At 39.1% G+C, this 17,184-nt stretch overlaps 1 protein-coding gene across 1 annotated transcript in view; it reads right to left on the bottom strand.

The window, feature by feature from the left end:
- Positions 1-782: 782 nt before the first annotated feature.
- LOC145906100 (DNA-dependent protein kinase catalytic subunit-like) overlaps positions 783-17,184 on the bottom strand; it is a 39,382-nt gene continuing 22,980 nt past the window's right edge. Inside the window, exons 48-83 of the mRNA XM_082993484.1 lie at positions 16,952-17,071; positions 16,383-16,506; positions 15,916-16,053; positions 15,670-15,785; positions 15,099-15,290; positions 14,934-15,023; positions 14,390-14,603; positions 13,549-13,723; positions 13,090-13,314; positions 12,615-12,727; positions 11,851-12,072; positions 11,468-11,645; positions 11,011-11,131; positions 10,619-10,757; positions 10,334-10,422; positions 9,900-10,014; positions 9,354-9,530; positions 8,864-9,029; positions 8,527-8,638; positions 8,282-8,468; positions 7,890-8,059; positions 7,563-7,687; positions 7,089-7,244; positions 6,825-6,997; positions 6,477-6,688; positions 5,898-5,988; positions 5,579-5,794; positions 5,046-5,247; positions 4,562-4,714; positions 4,361-4,476; positions 3,653-3,750; positions 3,223-3,393; positions 2,469-2,670; positions 1,913-2,104; positions 1,560-1,708; positions 783-1,088 (exon numbers count right to left, since the gene is read on the bottom strand). Of these exons, the coding sequence (XP_082849610.1) occupies positions 881-1,088; positions 1,560-1,708; positions 1,913-2,104; positions 2,469-2,670; positions 3,223-3,393; positions 3,653-3,750; positions 4,361-4,476; positions 4,562-4,714; positions 5,046-5,247; positions 5,579-5,794; positions 5,898-5,988; positions 6,477-6,688; positions 6,825-6,997; positions 7,089-7,244; positions 7,563-7,687; positions 7,890-8,059; positions 8,282-8,468; positions 8,527-8,638; positions 8,864-9,029; positions 9,354-9,530; positions 9,900-10,014; positions 10,334-10,422; positions 10,619-10,757; positions 11,011-11,131; positions 11,468-11,645; positions 11,851-12,072; positions 12,615-12,727; positions 13,090-13,314; positions 13,549-13,723; positions 14,390-14,603; positions 14,934-15,023; positions 15,099-15,290; positions 15,670-15,785; positions 15,916-16,053; positions 16,383-16,506; positions 16,952-17,071 (5,647 nt within the window). The 3' untranslated portion in view covers positions 783-880. The remainder of the gene's footprint in view (positions 1,089-1,559; positions 1,709-1,912; positions 2,105-2,468; positions 2,671-3,222; positions 3,394-3,652; positions 3,751-4,360; positions 4,477-4,561; positions 4,715-5,045; positions 5,248-5,578; positions 5,795-5,897; positions 5,989-6,476; positions 6,689-6,824; positions 6,998-7,088; positions 7,245-7,562; positions 7,688-7,889; positions 8,060-8,281; positions 8,469-8,526; positions 8,639-8,863; positions 9,030-9,353; positions 9,531-9,899; positions 10,015-10,333; positions 10,423-10,618; positions 10,758-11,010; positions 11,132-11,467; positions 11,646-11,850; positions 12,073-12,614; positions 12,728-13,089; positions 13,315-13,548; positions 13,724-14,389; positions 14,604-14,933; positions 15,024-15,098; positions 15,291-15,669; positions 15,786-15,915; positions 16,054-16,382; positions 16,507-16,951; positions 17,072-17,184) is intronic.

Below are 17,184 nucleotides of genomic sequence, written 5' to 3'. Positions count from 1 at the left end.
GAATGAACAATGAAAGCACAAAATGCACGTAAGCAGGCTAAAGTGCCAATATTTGCATCCAAGCATTATAGCCGTCACGGTAATTAATCAAAATAAATTTCCGTTGCGTGATAAACTTTAAAGTTTCCTTCACGCGGTTTGGTGACGTCACTCCCAATCAATCTTTTACCACAGAATCCCACAGACAAGTTGCCTACTCACAATACACAAACACTAATTTAAAATGCAATTTTTTTGTTGAGGTTTCTTTATTCTGTTGCGTCATTAAAGGGCATGAAAACTTCTTGGTCTGGAATTGAAAATGTTAATCTCCACATGGATTCCAAGCGGCTTCTTTTCGTGTCGCAGGTCTGACACCTGAACGCTCTTGGTCGTTTTTGCTTCCAAAGGTGCATAGGCGACCTCTAGCGGACACTTTTTATCAATGAAAGGCAAAATACAAGAAATGTTGAAAATATTCGATCCAGTGTTTTTGATTTTTTTGTTGCGAACTGCGAAATATTTTAAGACTTCAATGTAAAACGCAACAATAGCAGAAACTAGATTTTCGAGGACTTAATTGATTTTTTGGTCCGTTGTTAAAAAAATGCTGATTTTATTGAGTTTGAATTACTGCATATAGTTAACAGTTGCTTCTAACGTAATTTCCGTAGTTTAAGAGACAGAAATATATTTAGTTTTGCACAAAATCCGTCCTAGATGCTGCGATGAAAAAGCATGTTTCTGGATTATAATTATAGATTCTGCATACTGTCTGAAACTATTTTACTAATTTCAAGAAATCTTGCAACAACTTTGTGTATTCATATCAATGAATGTTCGACGCTACTACGGGAACACGCAGCCTTTCAAAATCAATATACATTTTCACTTGATGACGTCACAACCAAGATTTCCAACCATAGTAACACCTTCCCAGTATGTTTGGGTCGGTAGCTTGATCCAGAAGACAGTCGACCTGTTCGTCAACCGACAAGCCATCCCCACCGAGTTCCGCGCGCACGTTGTCATGCGCACAGTCGCCCTTGGCAACCAGGCAGTAATATTTCTGGTAGCGCGTGATGTCGGCATTGTGAGATAATTCATCACTGAGGGTAAACAGATTTTAACATGTTTCGGCAAATGATTTGAAAAATCTATGTTAGATCAAATGATTGTTCTAATTTAGGCCAACAGACAGGGTTGAAACGTGCCTATTATTGGTTGGCAAATTTGCATCTAATGCGTATTATTAGTTACATGGAGCACTGTGGTAAACTTCTTACAGTGTATTTGGACGTTCATGTCGACAAACAAACAAATCGTACCTTATAAAACACCATCACGTAATTCCTGACGTAATTAATAATAATCTTTAAAATCGGCATTATTCACAATCATAATCTACCGAGTCATCAAAATCTAAGTGTAATGATTAGTCTAGTCTAGGACGATGGCAACCCTGACAATATATGCATATATGCTACAAAGCAAAACAAGGTTGGTACATTCATGCTGAACTTAAAACGTACAAAATAACATTCAAGCAAATTGTCTTAAGTCCATAATGAGTAACTAACCACGTGATCGCCGCGGGGTTTCCCCCTCTTAGCTTCCGGTCGACGATCTTCATTTTCCTTCTTGCGTACCAAGCTCGATCTGACGTCACGTCTCTCACGACGTCACCGGCATCCGGTTGTTCTGTGTCCCGACTTTTTTTTGCAAAACTCTGAAACAAACAGTTAACTTTAAAAATTACCCCTTGTCATAGATATCTGTGATAAGATTTTTTTTAAACATGTCGTTTTTTTTCAAAGAAAGCAAACAACACAAAAGGTTCCACGGACATCAACAAAAGTGCACGTTTTGGTCCCAACACCACCAGTTTGTAAAAATGTCGCAAAAATATTAAAAAAAAATGTTTGTCACTTACCGACCAATCAACCGACGGATCCTTTACAAACACATCAAGTAGAGGGAGAAATTCATCCATGCGGGACCTAATTGCAGAGAGGCAGCGAACCATGACCTGCCGCATCTCGCCACGCTTGACTGCGTGCGGTTGCAGCAGACATGTGAGTTGTCTGGTCATGCGGAACGGCACCAGTTCGGCAACTGGAAGAACCTGAAAATCGGGATTTTGTGAATTGTTTTTAAATGGAAGGAGTAAAGTTACTAAATAACAAGGGGACGGATGGCGGTTTCGCATAATTGCTAGTACACCTGAAATAGGTCAAAGCATTTTCATAGTAGAAGAACGCTTTTTTTATGTGACAAATTTCAAGATTTTGTAAGAAAAAATAAAAAAAAGGGTTTGATTTTATGTAACGATATTGAAAACGCCTTTGGCCGCTTGTTCAAAATGTGAAAACTGATATCTTAATCGTCCAGTCCATAATTCCAATACCCCCAAAACTACATTAGTAGAAAAGTTTATTTTATTCCATGCCATAACTCTCCAGCATATAAAATTCATGAGGATTCTCCACCTCTGTAGCGGAACCAAATGCGTGGCCGAAATCGATTCCAACGGCGCGTCCGGTCGTCATAGAAACCATGAAGTTGGAAGGATGACGATCTCCGATCCCGAGGATCCAGTGGACGATGCACATCACACCGTAAGATGCGATGAAGCGCTTCCGGAGGAGGAGGAAAGATTCAGGATCGGAACTCATCCGGATGTAAACCTCCCTGAATAATAAACTTCTTAGTCTTAGTGACAAATGAAGGAAATTTTAACTAGTGGAGATGGAGAAAAGCATGTTAAAGTGTTATATATTTCAGCAAGGTTGTAGGTGATGTATTGTAGACATGATCAGTTTCTGCGAATACAAAAGAATATAACCACACAGAAAAACAACAACAATAACTATACTGACAATGCCTAACCGAAGGCCAGATTCTACTAGCCTTAAAAAGCATGTTAAACTACATATATTATTTGTCATTGTGACAATTATTTGTACATTCATTGTACAGTAATATTTCATGCAATGGCATGATTGGCAGGATCGCCCCACTGCGCAGGTCCTTGCTTGGCGATCACAGCTAACGATCGCGTTAATGAGGTTTTCAGGCTTGGCAGCCCAGGCAATGCAGCCTAGCTGGATCAGCCACTTTTTCCTGACAAGTGTGTATTGTTAAAGTTGTGGATTTTCTGTATTGTAATATACAATGACGTAACATTTAGGGCACCTCAAACCTAACAGCGCTATAATACAAAGTATACAAAAGATAAAAAACCTGAGCATATTCCATGGAAGACGATTCTGAACTTCATTAAATTTCTCCACCACATCTGTGTATGACGCTTTTTGCATCAAGAACCCGTATTCCTCAATTCTGTTTCGAGCTACTTGGGAAATTCGGTTAGGGACCCATTTTGAACATCTCAGATCGCCAATGAGCGTTTCACTTAATACAAATATAATGCGAATTTAACATTTAAGCAAAACAATGTGGTCCTGAGGAATCTTTTTATGTTAACAACTGTAGGCTTCATCTTGTTCAAAATATAATAAATTAATTCCCTAAAACCACCTTCGTATGTGAAGTCTTTGATTCAAAAACAAAGTTTTCATCACAAAGATTTAACATTGGTCGCTGCGAAGCAATTTCCAACGTCTGATAGCAAGCAAATTGACGAAGCATGTGTTGACGTATATATACTTACCACCCCATCTTCGCAGCTTGCTTTTCCATCAAGTCTAGGAATGGAACAACGTTTGGAAGCCATTCGATCAACCCGACCTTAGAGTTGATCGGAATAACCTAAAAAAGTTGCAGAGTTGGTGAATTTCAGAGGTATACGTTTAGATGAGAGTATATATGTGGTGTACGGACTTTTCAATCAAGAATTATGTGTCATGGCACACGTTTTTAAAAATCAACATGGGACTAACAAATTAATATAATTATAAAAATAACACGACTTACGAAGGCAGAACATATACTAATAAGATACAGCTTTCTTATAAACGCATCCACACTTTAATGTTCATATGACACGACACAATTTTGAATAAATTAAAGGTACATCAAACACATTTCTGATGTTTTCGGATTCTCAATTAACTTTATGAAGAAGATAATTGCAAAAAAAAGTAGCGGCGACAAAAAATCGTACAAAAGTTTTCGCTGTAGCGAGTGACAAGGCGAGGCGTTTGCTTGAAAGATATGAAGAAGATAACACAATCACGTGGATGTCATTTCAAAGAGTTCTCTAGCTCCACCATACGGATGTTATTTAAATAGTCATCTAGCTCCACCATACGGAAGTTATTTTAAATGGTCCTTTAGCTTCCAAGTATATTAATCACACACCAAGCAACTTCGCGAACCCAAACTAAACGTTTTATACGTTGGACGATATTAAGAGTACCTGGTATGTTATCATGTTGAACCCTGCATCTCTGCACGAAGGATTATCCTTGAAAATATCGTTGACCGAAACGAACAGTTGTTCGATTCTCTGATCCTGACGCAAGTCTTCGCCACCTTGTAAAGTAGACACAAACTTAAATATGCGGTACAACATCCTTACACCGCGAAATCCTCATTTTCCCAATTACAAGTGTTTTACCTTTAACAAGAAAGCTGTAATCCTTTTCGTCAGATCCACGAATGATGATCCGACACGGCTTACGTAATGATGACATCACTTGCACGCGTTCGTCGAACCCAACCACGGTCACGTGGTATTCCATTAGCGGCCGAGAACGACCGTGATATTGACCTGACGTCATTAAATAAATATAATGTAACTGCAGCGATTGAAGAATAAATCTCAAATTTTTGTCATGGTTGTTGCTATGTAAAACATGATTAGTACGCTCCTAACGGCCAGTTGTATATGGCAGGTTTTCGGTTGAGCTCATGCTTGAAGTATAGTGGGGAGATTTTTCTATTGTTATTCCCAGATTTTACTGTTAATAAACGTTACACTGCTTTTTAGTGTGACTTAATGCACAAAATTTCCAAACAACTAACAATGTTAGGGCCAACGGTAGGAAAGAATTTTGCTGTACATTTAGTTAATGCAGAATATGGATAGAAAAATTACTGACCAGGTATCTCAAGGTCTTTGTCGCTTCGTTGAACATTTTGGTAATCTGCCAACCAAGGACTGTAATCGCGCAAAGTCTTGGCTCGTCCACCAAACTTGGCAATTTTGTCGCGAAGTTCGGACAATTTTTTCAAGTTTTTCATTTGCAAAAGTGCGTTTCCTGCAGAACCACCGAACAATTCGTCAACGTCTGACTTGAAATCCTGAAAACACAGAAATTTGGTCAACAAACTAAACAGGTGAAAGCTTGTAAGTTCAAGAAGATTTTTTTCGAATACCATTACGTTTGTCGGAAAACGTAATGAATAATTTTGTTGGAAGTAATTTTTTAACCAATGGGTGTTTGATTTCTGTTGATACAGAATGGAAGTTTTACAAATTCACCATATAAAATTTTTATAAGTTTAGACCGCAAACATGTTTAATTTGAGACAAATATATTTCGCTTTGAAAGGCATCGTTGGTGTCTTATTCACATGAAACAGATATAATAGACAAAAGGCGACTCTAAACTAGCCAGAAACACAGTCTTACTTCAGCAAACTTGGTTCGAAGCGCGCCAACCGCCCTTGGACTTTGTGACGTAGCAGATCCATACAGTGACGAGCTTCCCTCGCTGACGTCATCACACGGTTGGTCATGGTCAAACAACTCTTTGTACATGTTCTGGTAGCTAACCAGAAGCTCGCTAGCGTTTATTTTTTTGTCTTTCTTGCTTTTCTGGAGCTTGGTGAAGTCGCTGCACCAGTCCTGGAAAGATTACAGCGTATAATATGCGATCCAATTTTTTTTTTTTTATTGTGGTAAAAATTAATAAGTTGTGACGTAAATGATAATATTTTTACTCCCGTACTTTGAAGAGAACCGCGGGATCGGAAACTTGTTGAAGTTGACGAATAAATTCGTTAGCGAGTGGTATCGCTTGGTGCAAACTGGAAAGTAGCCTGAAAGTGAATTAAAAGCGTTTGTTCACATATAAGTCACATACAAAGAGTTTTCTTTATTTACACAAACTCGCATTTCCTGAAACAAGAACACAAAGTAAAACATGATTTCCACATGAACTTTTCATATTATACTGATAATATTTAGGAACAACGCAAACCAGTGTTCAAAACACAAATTTTCGTGAGCCAAAACCACCGTTATTTTACGTATATCGCAATAACGGGTGGTAAAGTTTAAAAGTGGCTTACACCCTTGTTTGGCTGGGATGTCATATTGACATAATGCATGACATGATGATCAACAAGCAGTCAATTCCGCAAATAAATTACTACTGATGCTGCCAGGCATGCTTTATTGCTGCAATACTGCTCGTGAATAATGCTAACGCGCACAAACTGAGAAAAAAGGCTTGAGTAAAAAAAGAGGAAAAGAGTCAATTCCGCCTTGAACGTAGAATTAACTACAACCCTAGGAGAGAACAAACCTTTTTACAAACGTCTTGTTCCTCTTGCCTTCCTCAGTCCTTTGATAACTGAATCCATCCTGGGCGGCACATAGTGGATACACGAGTGCCTGAGGATAGTCACGTGCCACTTGCGTCACAATGGGATGAAGAAAGGGGGCTACTTTACTGTCAAGCAGCGCAACCGCGTGTCCAAGCCACGGCAAAAATGTCCAGGACGGAACTGATGTAACCTAAAGAATGAATGACTTCACACAAATAGAACTTTTGTTGTTTGCTTTGAAAACTATCTAAACTTTGCTGAGATACAGAATAACACAAACAAATGTATTTAACGAGGCGATTTAAAGCTTAGAAATTTACACGAACCTCCCGAAGAAAACCAGGCTTCATATCTTTGCCGTACATTTCCAGCAACTGCAGCAGCCTGGGAAACCGCATGGTGGCGAGAGAGCGCCCGGAGGCTCGAAGTTTCATCGCGCGTAACAAGCATGTTGTCATAGTAACGGCGTGTTGCGCAGCTGCAGGCACAGACACTGTTGCTGTGCATAGAAGTACGGGGTTATTTTTCTGGTGAAAAGTCCAACAAGAGCAATACGGTATACACTGTACTTAGTTTAGCAAATTACGAACCCTGCTCTTCTTCTGATTTTCGGATTTGTTTGTCGCAAAATGAGGCAAGACATGTGTAAGCTTCGAACTGAAGTTCCTCATCGCATTTCGCACTGTCCTTCACAGCTTTCTCATAAAAGTTTTGTGCATATTCCAACAGTCGCTGCTCTAAGTTGCCTTCGAGAACAAATATTAAATTCCCTTTAATACGTTAGGATTGACGTGCAGGCATTGTTGTAGCCAACACGAAGCTGGTGGGGGTCAAACATTTTATAGGTTTTTGCTAGGGCGAATTTGAGCCAGTTCGGGCAATTTTAGTGGTGGTTTTAAATCAGGAAGTTACTTGGTGTCGGGTGCTGTAGAAAAATTGAACTAAAATGGCCGCTAAAACCTTAGGCTACATTTACAGAAAAATGAAACGTTAAAGGACACAGTCAGTTGTGGTTTTATGACAGATCCATCCCTCATCACGCATTCTTTTCAGAATTGATTTACCTCCACCTTCACCGACTGCATCCGCAATTTCCATTCTGACCTCATCAGAACATCCAAGTACAAGCGATCGTGACGTCATAGCGTACGTGGTAGCAAGCAACAGGTAGTGGTTGACTGCATCAGAGCTACAAAATTCAATTTTAACAGAGAAAATTACAGAAAAAATTGTAGCTTATGCTCATAAACAACGTTTTCGCCAATACAACTTTAAAACAACCGGAAAAATGATAAACTTAAAACAGAAAAACTGCTCTAAAGTCCCTACTCAGAAAATTCACTTGTTACTTATGCACAAAAAACTGGTCCGATTCAGTTGCTCTCATTTACCTGCCAGGCGGCGGAGACAATTCTTGCAAGGAGCGATATGCGGCCAGGTTGCACATAACACCACGCTCTGTGTTGCTCTTATCCGATAGGTGTCGCCCCTGAGTGTGGTATAAACTGGCGGTTGCGTGCGAGAGTTTGAACTTTATTTCTTCACTCATTTCTTCATATTCCTAAATACAATGTGAAATGACCAGTCACGCCTTTTTGATAATGGAATTTGTCACCGAAATGTGTTTAAATTAATAAAACAAGTCTATAATTACTGCAATATGGACCATGAACCTTTATGTTCTCAGAATTAAAAGGTAAAATATTTATACAAGAAAGAACATGAATTTCAAACGTAGTGCCTTGACAACAAAGGCAATAAAAACTATTTTGAATATTTTTACCCTTTCAAGAGCTTTCCGAATCTTGTCGGCGACCACGAAATTTTGACACAAACCGGCGCTCCTCATCATTTCAATCAACATCTTGTTTCTGCATCCGGACATCCAGGAGTCCTTACTCCCCTCCATATCCATGAAGTCATTCAACAATGAATCAATCCGATCGTTCATTCGTTCCATGAGAAAAGGCCTGGAATTCAACGTCAAGTCTATGAGATAGATGATGCATATCTTACTATATAATATACCTGTAGCTGAGGACATCGTGCCAAGACGTAATAGGGTCATAGGTCAAATGCGGCATCCGGGTCATCCAGCCAGTCACAATTTTACGAACGTCACCGCTACTTACGTCATCATCTGGAAAAAATGAAAAATGTTTTTGCCGATAAATGATGTAAACACAGGAAGACAAGAACTACTTGCTGTCAACATGTAACTTACAATTCAAAATGTTAAATATCAGGCCCAACACGCAAGATGTCCGACCGTATTGCTGCGAGAAGTTTGGCTTGTAGATCATTTACAGCACAACTTTCCAATTTGTTTAAAATAATGAAGAGGTAACAAATAGTAAAATTTTACCGGGTTTTTGGGCGAAGTCGAGGAAGTCGCAAAGATCAGAAACCAAAGGAACAATTCTTGTAATCTCTTGCTCCCCCTTGCGACCAATGTTTCCCGCGGATGACCATCGCTGGGTGGCGTGCTCGGCGGTTTTGTCAAGGTAGTACCTTGCACGGTTGTAATCCCCCTGTGTAGTTTAGTGATTACAATATAGAGTCATGTTAAGTAACACAACATACGTTTTGGTACACATATAAATATTTAGGCATTGCTCAGACCAGACTCTGTTTGTAGCAGAAAATGAGCCAATAATGATCAGTGAGCTGCATAGAGTAGTGCACACCAAGACAACTCTTGCATTTTTTTGCATTGGTCGAAAGAAGTAAATAATGGTTTAAAAATATTGTATCTAATTTTACACAGGAATATTTTGCAATGCTTGTATTGAAAACGTGGATGGCCAATAAACACAAATGGGTACCACTTGAAAGCACAATTTTTCAAAATATACCTTGTAAAGATACAACATGGTCAGCTGTTCAGAATAATTCCGCTCAACGAATGTCTTCTTATCGGTGTCGCCCTGCATTGCGTCATCAAAGAACGCGGAAAGTTGATCGCCGACCTCTAAACGACCTTGCAAGAGCATGAGTAGCTTGGAATGAACCGACGAATCCAAGTAACGATCCTGTGAATATTTTTACGGCTAACAATTCAGCAAGTTTTAGGATATGATTGTTTTGATCAGTAAGTCTGGAAGAACCATCCTGCACAACTGAGAACCTCACAAGGGTCACAACAGAAATTCGAAGGCCTCATGCAAGCGTATACCTTGCCTTCAGACATACGAATACGCTCTTTAGTGTAATGCAACATGTTATAACATATTGTAAGTCTGATTAGGCTGATGTGAATGAATAATATGAAAAAATAGAATAACCATCACAATCAGTCAAATATTGCAAACTAACATAATAAATGAAACTGCCAGAAACATTGTTAGCACACACATTTCGCACACAAAAGTTTTAAACGTATTGGTACTTTCTAACGATACCTGAAAATCTGGGTATGACCAGGCTCGCTTGAGTTCCATTGTTACGTCATCGGCAGAAGCGTCATCGTCGTGACGATCCAACATACTATCGCACATTTGGTTCACGTGATCCCACCTTCATGTAAATTAAAATTGTATGAACGCATTTTTACCAGAGTGTAATTTTACAGCAATTTGTAAAAGGCTTGGAAATACCCAAGACATGTCTATATAATATGACAATACTTGTAAATGAATTGGCCCATATGAGTGATAATGCATTGTGTTGGCCGTGACCACCGAAAACTAAGGTATCACACAAGCCTTATAACAAACATAGCGATTACAACGTTTTCACATAAAGGTTTTAGTGATAAAAATATGGTAACCAAACTGATTCAACATCATTACAACGTTTTTGGGTCGCCGCTAACTTTAGAGCACTTAACACTTGCCTGGACATTTGCTTCAGACAGTTTAGAAGACAATCTTCCCACAAATCTTTTTCCACTTCACTGGCATCCGCATCGTCATCATTTAAAGCCTAAATACCGAATTTTACAATTTAGTTTAAACACAGGTTAAAAATTTATGAAGCAATGAAAAATCAGCCTAGATGATATTTAAACAAAAAACTTTCAACATCAAATTTCAAACCACACTACGTACAAGTTGAAACAGCTAAAAAAGAAAATTAGTCATTTCTTCGTTAAAATGAATGGAATTTTATGCTTTTAGACCTTTTCGTAAATCTTGCGCGCCTCCTTGTGACAGCTTTGAGCTTCCAAACTCATTCCTTGGTAAGTTGTGTGATTTGAATCAGAACCTTCGCCAAAAATCCCACTAAGAACGTCGTAATCTCCCACTGACTTGTACAAACTGCAAGGAAGCAAAGGTTCGAATAAAAACGACCAAGAAAAACAAATAGTTCTGTGATTACACCTATGAAAAAACAACTATGAAAGTGAACCAAATGTCCCTAAACAATAGAGTTAATAATGTTTTTTATAGTGAGATGTAGACAGGGCCAATATTTCGACCTGCACTGATGTCACCAAAGCTGTACTGATGAGACCTATTAGGTCGAAACAGTGGCGCTGTCTGCAGTCCTAGAAAAGTATATTTCACCAACCGAGCAAGTTGAAGCCAGGTTTCTGGTGAAGATTGAAATGTGGATTTTGTGATTTTTTGACGTTTTGTTGACGGTTCGTCATCTCGATCCTTCAAAATCATTTCTTCAAGCAACATTATTCCTAAAGGGGAAAAAATTCTCATTTTATCATATTACAGTTTTGATTCTGTTGCTGTTGGGAATTTTGCACGAACATAGTTTTAACACCAGAGGTATTCAATGGTTCAATTTTCGCTGTAAACCGAATACTTTTGTTGACAAATTTAGGCACAAAGTTTACAAAAATAATCACAGTATAAAAAGTACAAAAAACACGCATAAGTAAAAAATAAGTATTTTTAATAAAACAAAAATAGTTCTTTACAAAGGTTTTTTTTACGAACTAGACATGGCGTTTATCACAGAAAAGCTGTCCTCAAACACGATTTAAACAAAAGAACTACAATAAATTCATTACCCAGCGCCCGGTTGTTGGATGCCAAAGAAGACGAAGCCACAATGTTTGAAGTTAAAACCTTCGTCACGCGGTTGTCATGGTAACATACTTCTTGAATGCATCCGATGAGCGCGGGTGTTTTCTCCGTGGATCGTTCGAGGATTTCCCCCAGGGCTTTGACAACCACATTTACTCGTTCCTAACCGGAGTGGAAACAAATTAAAACTGTCATTTCACCAGGCATGCGTGTGTAACAATGATAAAAGATAAGTGAAAATGGATTGGAAAATGGGAAAAGGCGTTCGTCGTTGCAAGCTTGCAAAAGTAGCCTCAAAACTGCACGTATATAATTACGTTTCAAAACCAAATATATGTTTATAATTTCATCGTCATCAACTCCTCACCGACGAATTCTTCTTGTCCGTCTTGGCTTCCTCCTCAACCACGGACAGGATCAGAGACGAGAGGACGATCCTGGAGAGGCGAGCATCGTGTTGACAAGCGGCAGCAAGAGGAGCGACCACAGAACGGTGCGGGATCTGCACATCGGGGAGTTCCCCCGTTCTGTACTTGCGGTGCAGTTGAACTTCGCTCTCTCGTCGCTTCACAGAGTCCTTCTTGGCCGCCTAAAAGCCACGCGTTACATGTTAAAGGAACATTTTTCGTTGCTCAAGCTGCCAGGCATAATATTTAATAAATTCAAAGCTTTACTGGAAAAAATAATTTACTTTGTCGACGTTTCAAGCAAACTTCAACAGGTTCAGATCCTTCAATGTATTTCATTTACACTGACTTTACCAGAAGAGGTTTGAATTTTTTGTTAAAGGAACACCAGCAACAGAACTACTCATAGTTCTGGGGACAAAGGTATTGGCTTATATCGCTACTAAATAAATTATGCCAATGTTTTCTTTAATATGGGCCTTAAAATGTTTAAGATTTGCAGTTTTTACTGTATTTTGTTTCAAACTATTTTGCTGGCTGTGCATAACAGTAGGCTACATATTTGCATCACAGAAAATAACGATCTGGTCACTGACAACGGAATTTTTACATAAAACAAGCGGAAAGTGTTTGGCCATGAAGCTGACCTAAGATCCATCTCAAATTTTGTAAAATAACATGAAAAAATTAAATCCAGTAAACGAAGGGGTTTTCCCACACTTACCTCCTCCAGTTTATTTCTGCGCTCATGGGCTCTCGCAAATCTCATCCTGGAGTCGTCACTTTCCTTTCTGAATCTCCTTCTTAGTCTTTCTACATCCACATCAACTCCCGAACCTTCGAAAGCGACACCGGTTTGAGTCTCAATACGAACCACACTCAATTTATCACAATACCCATTATTTTCAAATATTTTTTGTCGAATGCTAAACCCGCTGTTGTTATAAGTGTCCCTTCTAATCTTGTGAGTTTAAATTAAAAATTGCGGCAATAGGAAATCTTTGTTAATCTCTCTTAGTGCGTCTCCAATTAGGGGCCTTGACCCCAAGGAGAATCGCCAAATGTAATTTCGGGGCCATATAACAAAAATACCGCGTAACACTTACTATAGTACGGAAACAGTTTATGATCATTAACGTAGAGGTAACTTTAAAGTTTGATTCATCAGAACAATAAAGTTTTAAAACGTCGTTTCAAACCTTTCTGATTTCCAAATTTGTCATTTCCAGCATAAACAAGCCTCCTCGAGCCGAAATCCGGACCTGAAGGCTTTTGAGTTGACGGGACTGGACGATAAACGCCGCCGGAGGCGCCAGAGCTCACCAGAAGCGGACTTTTTCGTTCCGGTTGAGCGAAGACGGCAAGACTCGAGAAAGTGTCCAAACTGCTTCCGGTCATCCAGTTGTAAGTGTTTTTTCCAGTAACTGTCGGAAGAAAAACTATTTGTCACTACGTGTGCCAGCAAGCGTCACATATCTGCTTTGCTTGATAATGTAGCAATGACTGCTGTTGTGACAGAAAACATTAGAAACTGCGTGTTTATATCGCTAGCAAAAAGCTATGGTACTTTTCTTCAACGGGTAACACACCTTCCCATTGTTACGTCACAACCTTAACATTTATTGCCTGTTTTCATTCAAATGTAAACTAACACTTGCCATCGACTGTTGCCGAGAATTGCAACTGCTCCTGCGTTGCCATGACGAGGTTCGGTTGCCCTGGTGACCCAAGCTGTTGGGGGGATCCCCCGCTGCCACTCGCTTGCAAAGTGTCTGCGAACAGGGGGGTCATACTGGAGTGTCTGTAGCGCCACCTGTTGTCGATCGTGTATTCCTGGCAAAAACAATTTGATAAACTTCAGTTACAGTTTGGAATAGTGAAATCCGATTGCAGTTAAAGTTTCAACACACTTTCAGTCTTGTAAAATGACTTCTAGCATAGAACATTGTGATGATTTAATCTACAAACTGTAGAATGTAGACCAGGGGTGCCCAGTTTCAAAAAAAAATTAATATGCAAATACACGACTGCATAACAAGTGTTTAGTTTCCTAAACTGCTAACAAAGGCAGTGTGAAGCATTTTACATAAATTACAATCACAGTTGCGGGACACATTAAATACCGTGGCGGGCCACATTTGGCCCGCGGGGCACACTTTGGACAACTGTCTACAGGACGCCCTTGCGATCATTGTCCTTTCTTGATTAACACAAACAACGATTCTATGTGCATAAGGAACTGACGATGTACAATTGCATGCATATCATAGCAGGTTGATCCTGTATTCAAGCAAGTTCTCTTTATGTGCTCACGTTTTCTAATGATTTAATTTTGCAAATAAATGTTTTCACTTAAAAACATGTAAATATCACCTACGCCCTACTGATTAGTAAAGGACTCAATTACAATGAACGCTAAAAATTGGTGTAACTAATTACTGAAAAGAATATAGCCACAATTTCCTCAACCAAGTAAACAAACTAAAAAAGCAAACAAACCTGAAAGACGCATTCGGATAGGGGATGATCAAAAAGCGGACGCTCGAAGTCAGGACTCAGGGAAGCGCTTTGGAGAAGCAGGGACACGGTGTTAGTGATATATTTCACTTCGTCGAGTCCGGGATCGTAAAGTTGACCGAGCAAGGATCCCAGTTTGGAGCAAGCTTGTACGGGTAACCTCTCCTCGCTGCTCCAGAAGTTTGCAACCTGAGTTCTGAGAACACAAGGCAACCAAATCAAATTATGTTTTGCACGCAAAGCTAATGCACACATGAACAATAAACGTGAAACATGAAATAGCATTTGCGCAGATCATAGCAGTTTAACATCGACGGTTTAAGGATTTTGAGTGAATAAGCAATAAAGTCATGCTTGTTTAGTGAGCTGCCTGTTTCGACTTAATATATTTCAGTAGTGCATTTTTGGTGACTTATTAAAGCTGCATTGATAAGACCTATTATGTTTAAAAGTAGCCATGTCTATTGTAGATGTTTCAATATGTTGACTGGGTAATTTTTGGGACTTTTATGGTTTTGCTTCATACCTCAAAGCTTCTTCCGGGTCATTTAACATCTTTAGGAGGAAGATGCGAGAAGAAGATTCAATTTCGGAGGATCTTTCCTCAGCCAAGAATCTACAAACAAGACACATTTGATAATTTATGACTAAAACATTTCCAATGTTCTACCTTTTTTACAAAAAAAATTACCTGGCTTGTCTGTCATATAACTCCATCGCCACGTTTGCCGCCTCCTGTCGGCAGATGGCGCTAGGGTGCTGAACAAAATGTTTGGCGATTTCGGCAAAAAAGAGCATGACGTCATTGTCGCTTAATTGAGAGTCCTTGTTGGTGACAAGGGAGTAGCAGAGACGAAGGCAAACTAATTGGAGTGCCTCATTGCTGTACATAACATTGTTTTATTAATCGTATGATACATTTTATAATATACTGTAATACGTCTCATAAATTATTATATTTTGTGGTAATTTAAAGCGGGAATATTTCGTTCTTGTGCACTAGCTTTAGTAAGGAAAATATATATTCCTAACAACAGCCAGGCTGATTCTGTTGTTATAAGGTAGTTCTGCTTTGTGCAACTATTACCATTACAGAAGGTACGGCGATGGCTAGGCCAACATCTGCAGTTTATGGTTAAGTTTCAATTTTTAAATATTTGAAGACATTCTTGTAGGTTTTTGATTTGATTTCTAATAAGTCACATTATCAAGTACAAACTATGCGACGCCATTTGACGCTTGCAAGAAACAGGAAAACGCACCCAATGCCAAGTTTGGAGGTAAAGTTTTTTGCTTTCAACTGAGCAAAAAGATCCTCAATGGAATTCGCCCTCTGGTGGACGATCTCAAAACAGTACGTGAGCAAATCTCCATGTACCTGTTACAAATTATATAAAAGAATTAATCGTAATTTCCAGTGTTCTGTTTTAACCTTATCTATCAGTACGCAGTAAAAACGTAACAGCAAGATGACCATAACTAATATTCAATACATATTGTCACATTACTTTTGATGCAAGGTACATGATGCGAGCAAGGAATTGATCGACGAAGGGAGGGTGATGGGACGCCACCTTGTGTAAGCTCGTTATGAAAACATCTTGCCGCTTGGGGTCTTTCGCGAGCGACAACAAGTTTGAGGCGACCTGAAGAGAAATTATCCTAGAATAGTTACAAATATAAGAATATTTTCAACAAGTTTTCGTAACAGGTCTCATTTTTACCTTTAAGTAGAAAATTAATATTTTGCGGCCATAAAGCTGACCGGAGATACCGCTGTCTCAAATTTACATCTGTTTACAGGTCTAACCATATATAATACACATACTTGACACATTTCAGAAAAAAACATCCATTTTAAAACAGTTGATTTAGGAAGTCGCTGAAATAGGACTTTTCATTGGAAATTAACACTGGAAACAGATCAACAAATATTTCCAAATTAAGACTTTGGCAGCAAACAACATGCATTTACCAGATCGTGTATTTCCCCTTCCGTTTCTTTACAAACTTGGGTGAGATATTTTAACGTCATCCCAGCAACCTCTGAAGCGCTGTCGTAAATTTCCTTTCGTTTGTACAAGATGTTACGAAACACTCTGTAACAATAGTTACATTAGCAAAGATAGAGCCAATAATATGAATTGTGTAAGCTGCAGACAGATGGCCACTGTTTCCACCAAAAAGGTCTCATCAGTGCAGCTGGTGTGACTATTTTTTTCTCTGTAAGGTTGCACCTATACTTTGGTGTCCAACGGATGACGGTGATTGTATAGTCACCACAAAGTGGAAGTCTTTGCTTGGCCGTTTGGTCAGCAAAGTCGTCAGATAGTCACACCAGCTGCACTGATGAGAACTTATAGGTCCAAACAGTGGCCATCTGCATGCAGCTTACACAATAAATAAATTGTTCGCAAATTTAAGTCCATGTTTGTTCATTTCATCATCACTATACTAAGTCCACAAAAGTATTCAATAGTGCGAAGATTGTGTATTCAGGGGGCAGCACCACAGCTTTACCAGTTAAGTTCTGAAGGTTCCCACCTTTTAAAATAGTCTTTTCTATCGACGACGTACGACTGCGTATAAGGGGAAACCCCGTTGGCGAGAAGAGCTCCAAGCAGTTGTAAACCTGCGAAGTTGGACTTGGATTCCACGTCAGCGCTAGGAAAAAGCAAGGAATTGTCGCCAAGAGAATAAATTTAGCTATCTTAAATGTACACACGGTGTCTGTAAACAAAACAAGTCTAAAAAAAAACACATTTCTAAAAATGTGG

Source organism: Ascidia mentula, chromosome 6, assembly GCF_947561715.1.
Source record: "Ascidia mentula chromosome 6, kaAscMent1.1, whole genome shotgun sequence".
Taxonomy (NCBI): domain Eukaryota; kingdom Metazoa; phylum Chordata; class Ascidiacea; order Phlebobranchia; family Ascidiidae; genus Ascidia; species Ascidia mentula.
Note: the sequence above shows the minus strand (reverse complement) of the source record. Positions and strands in the feature narration are given on the sequence as shown.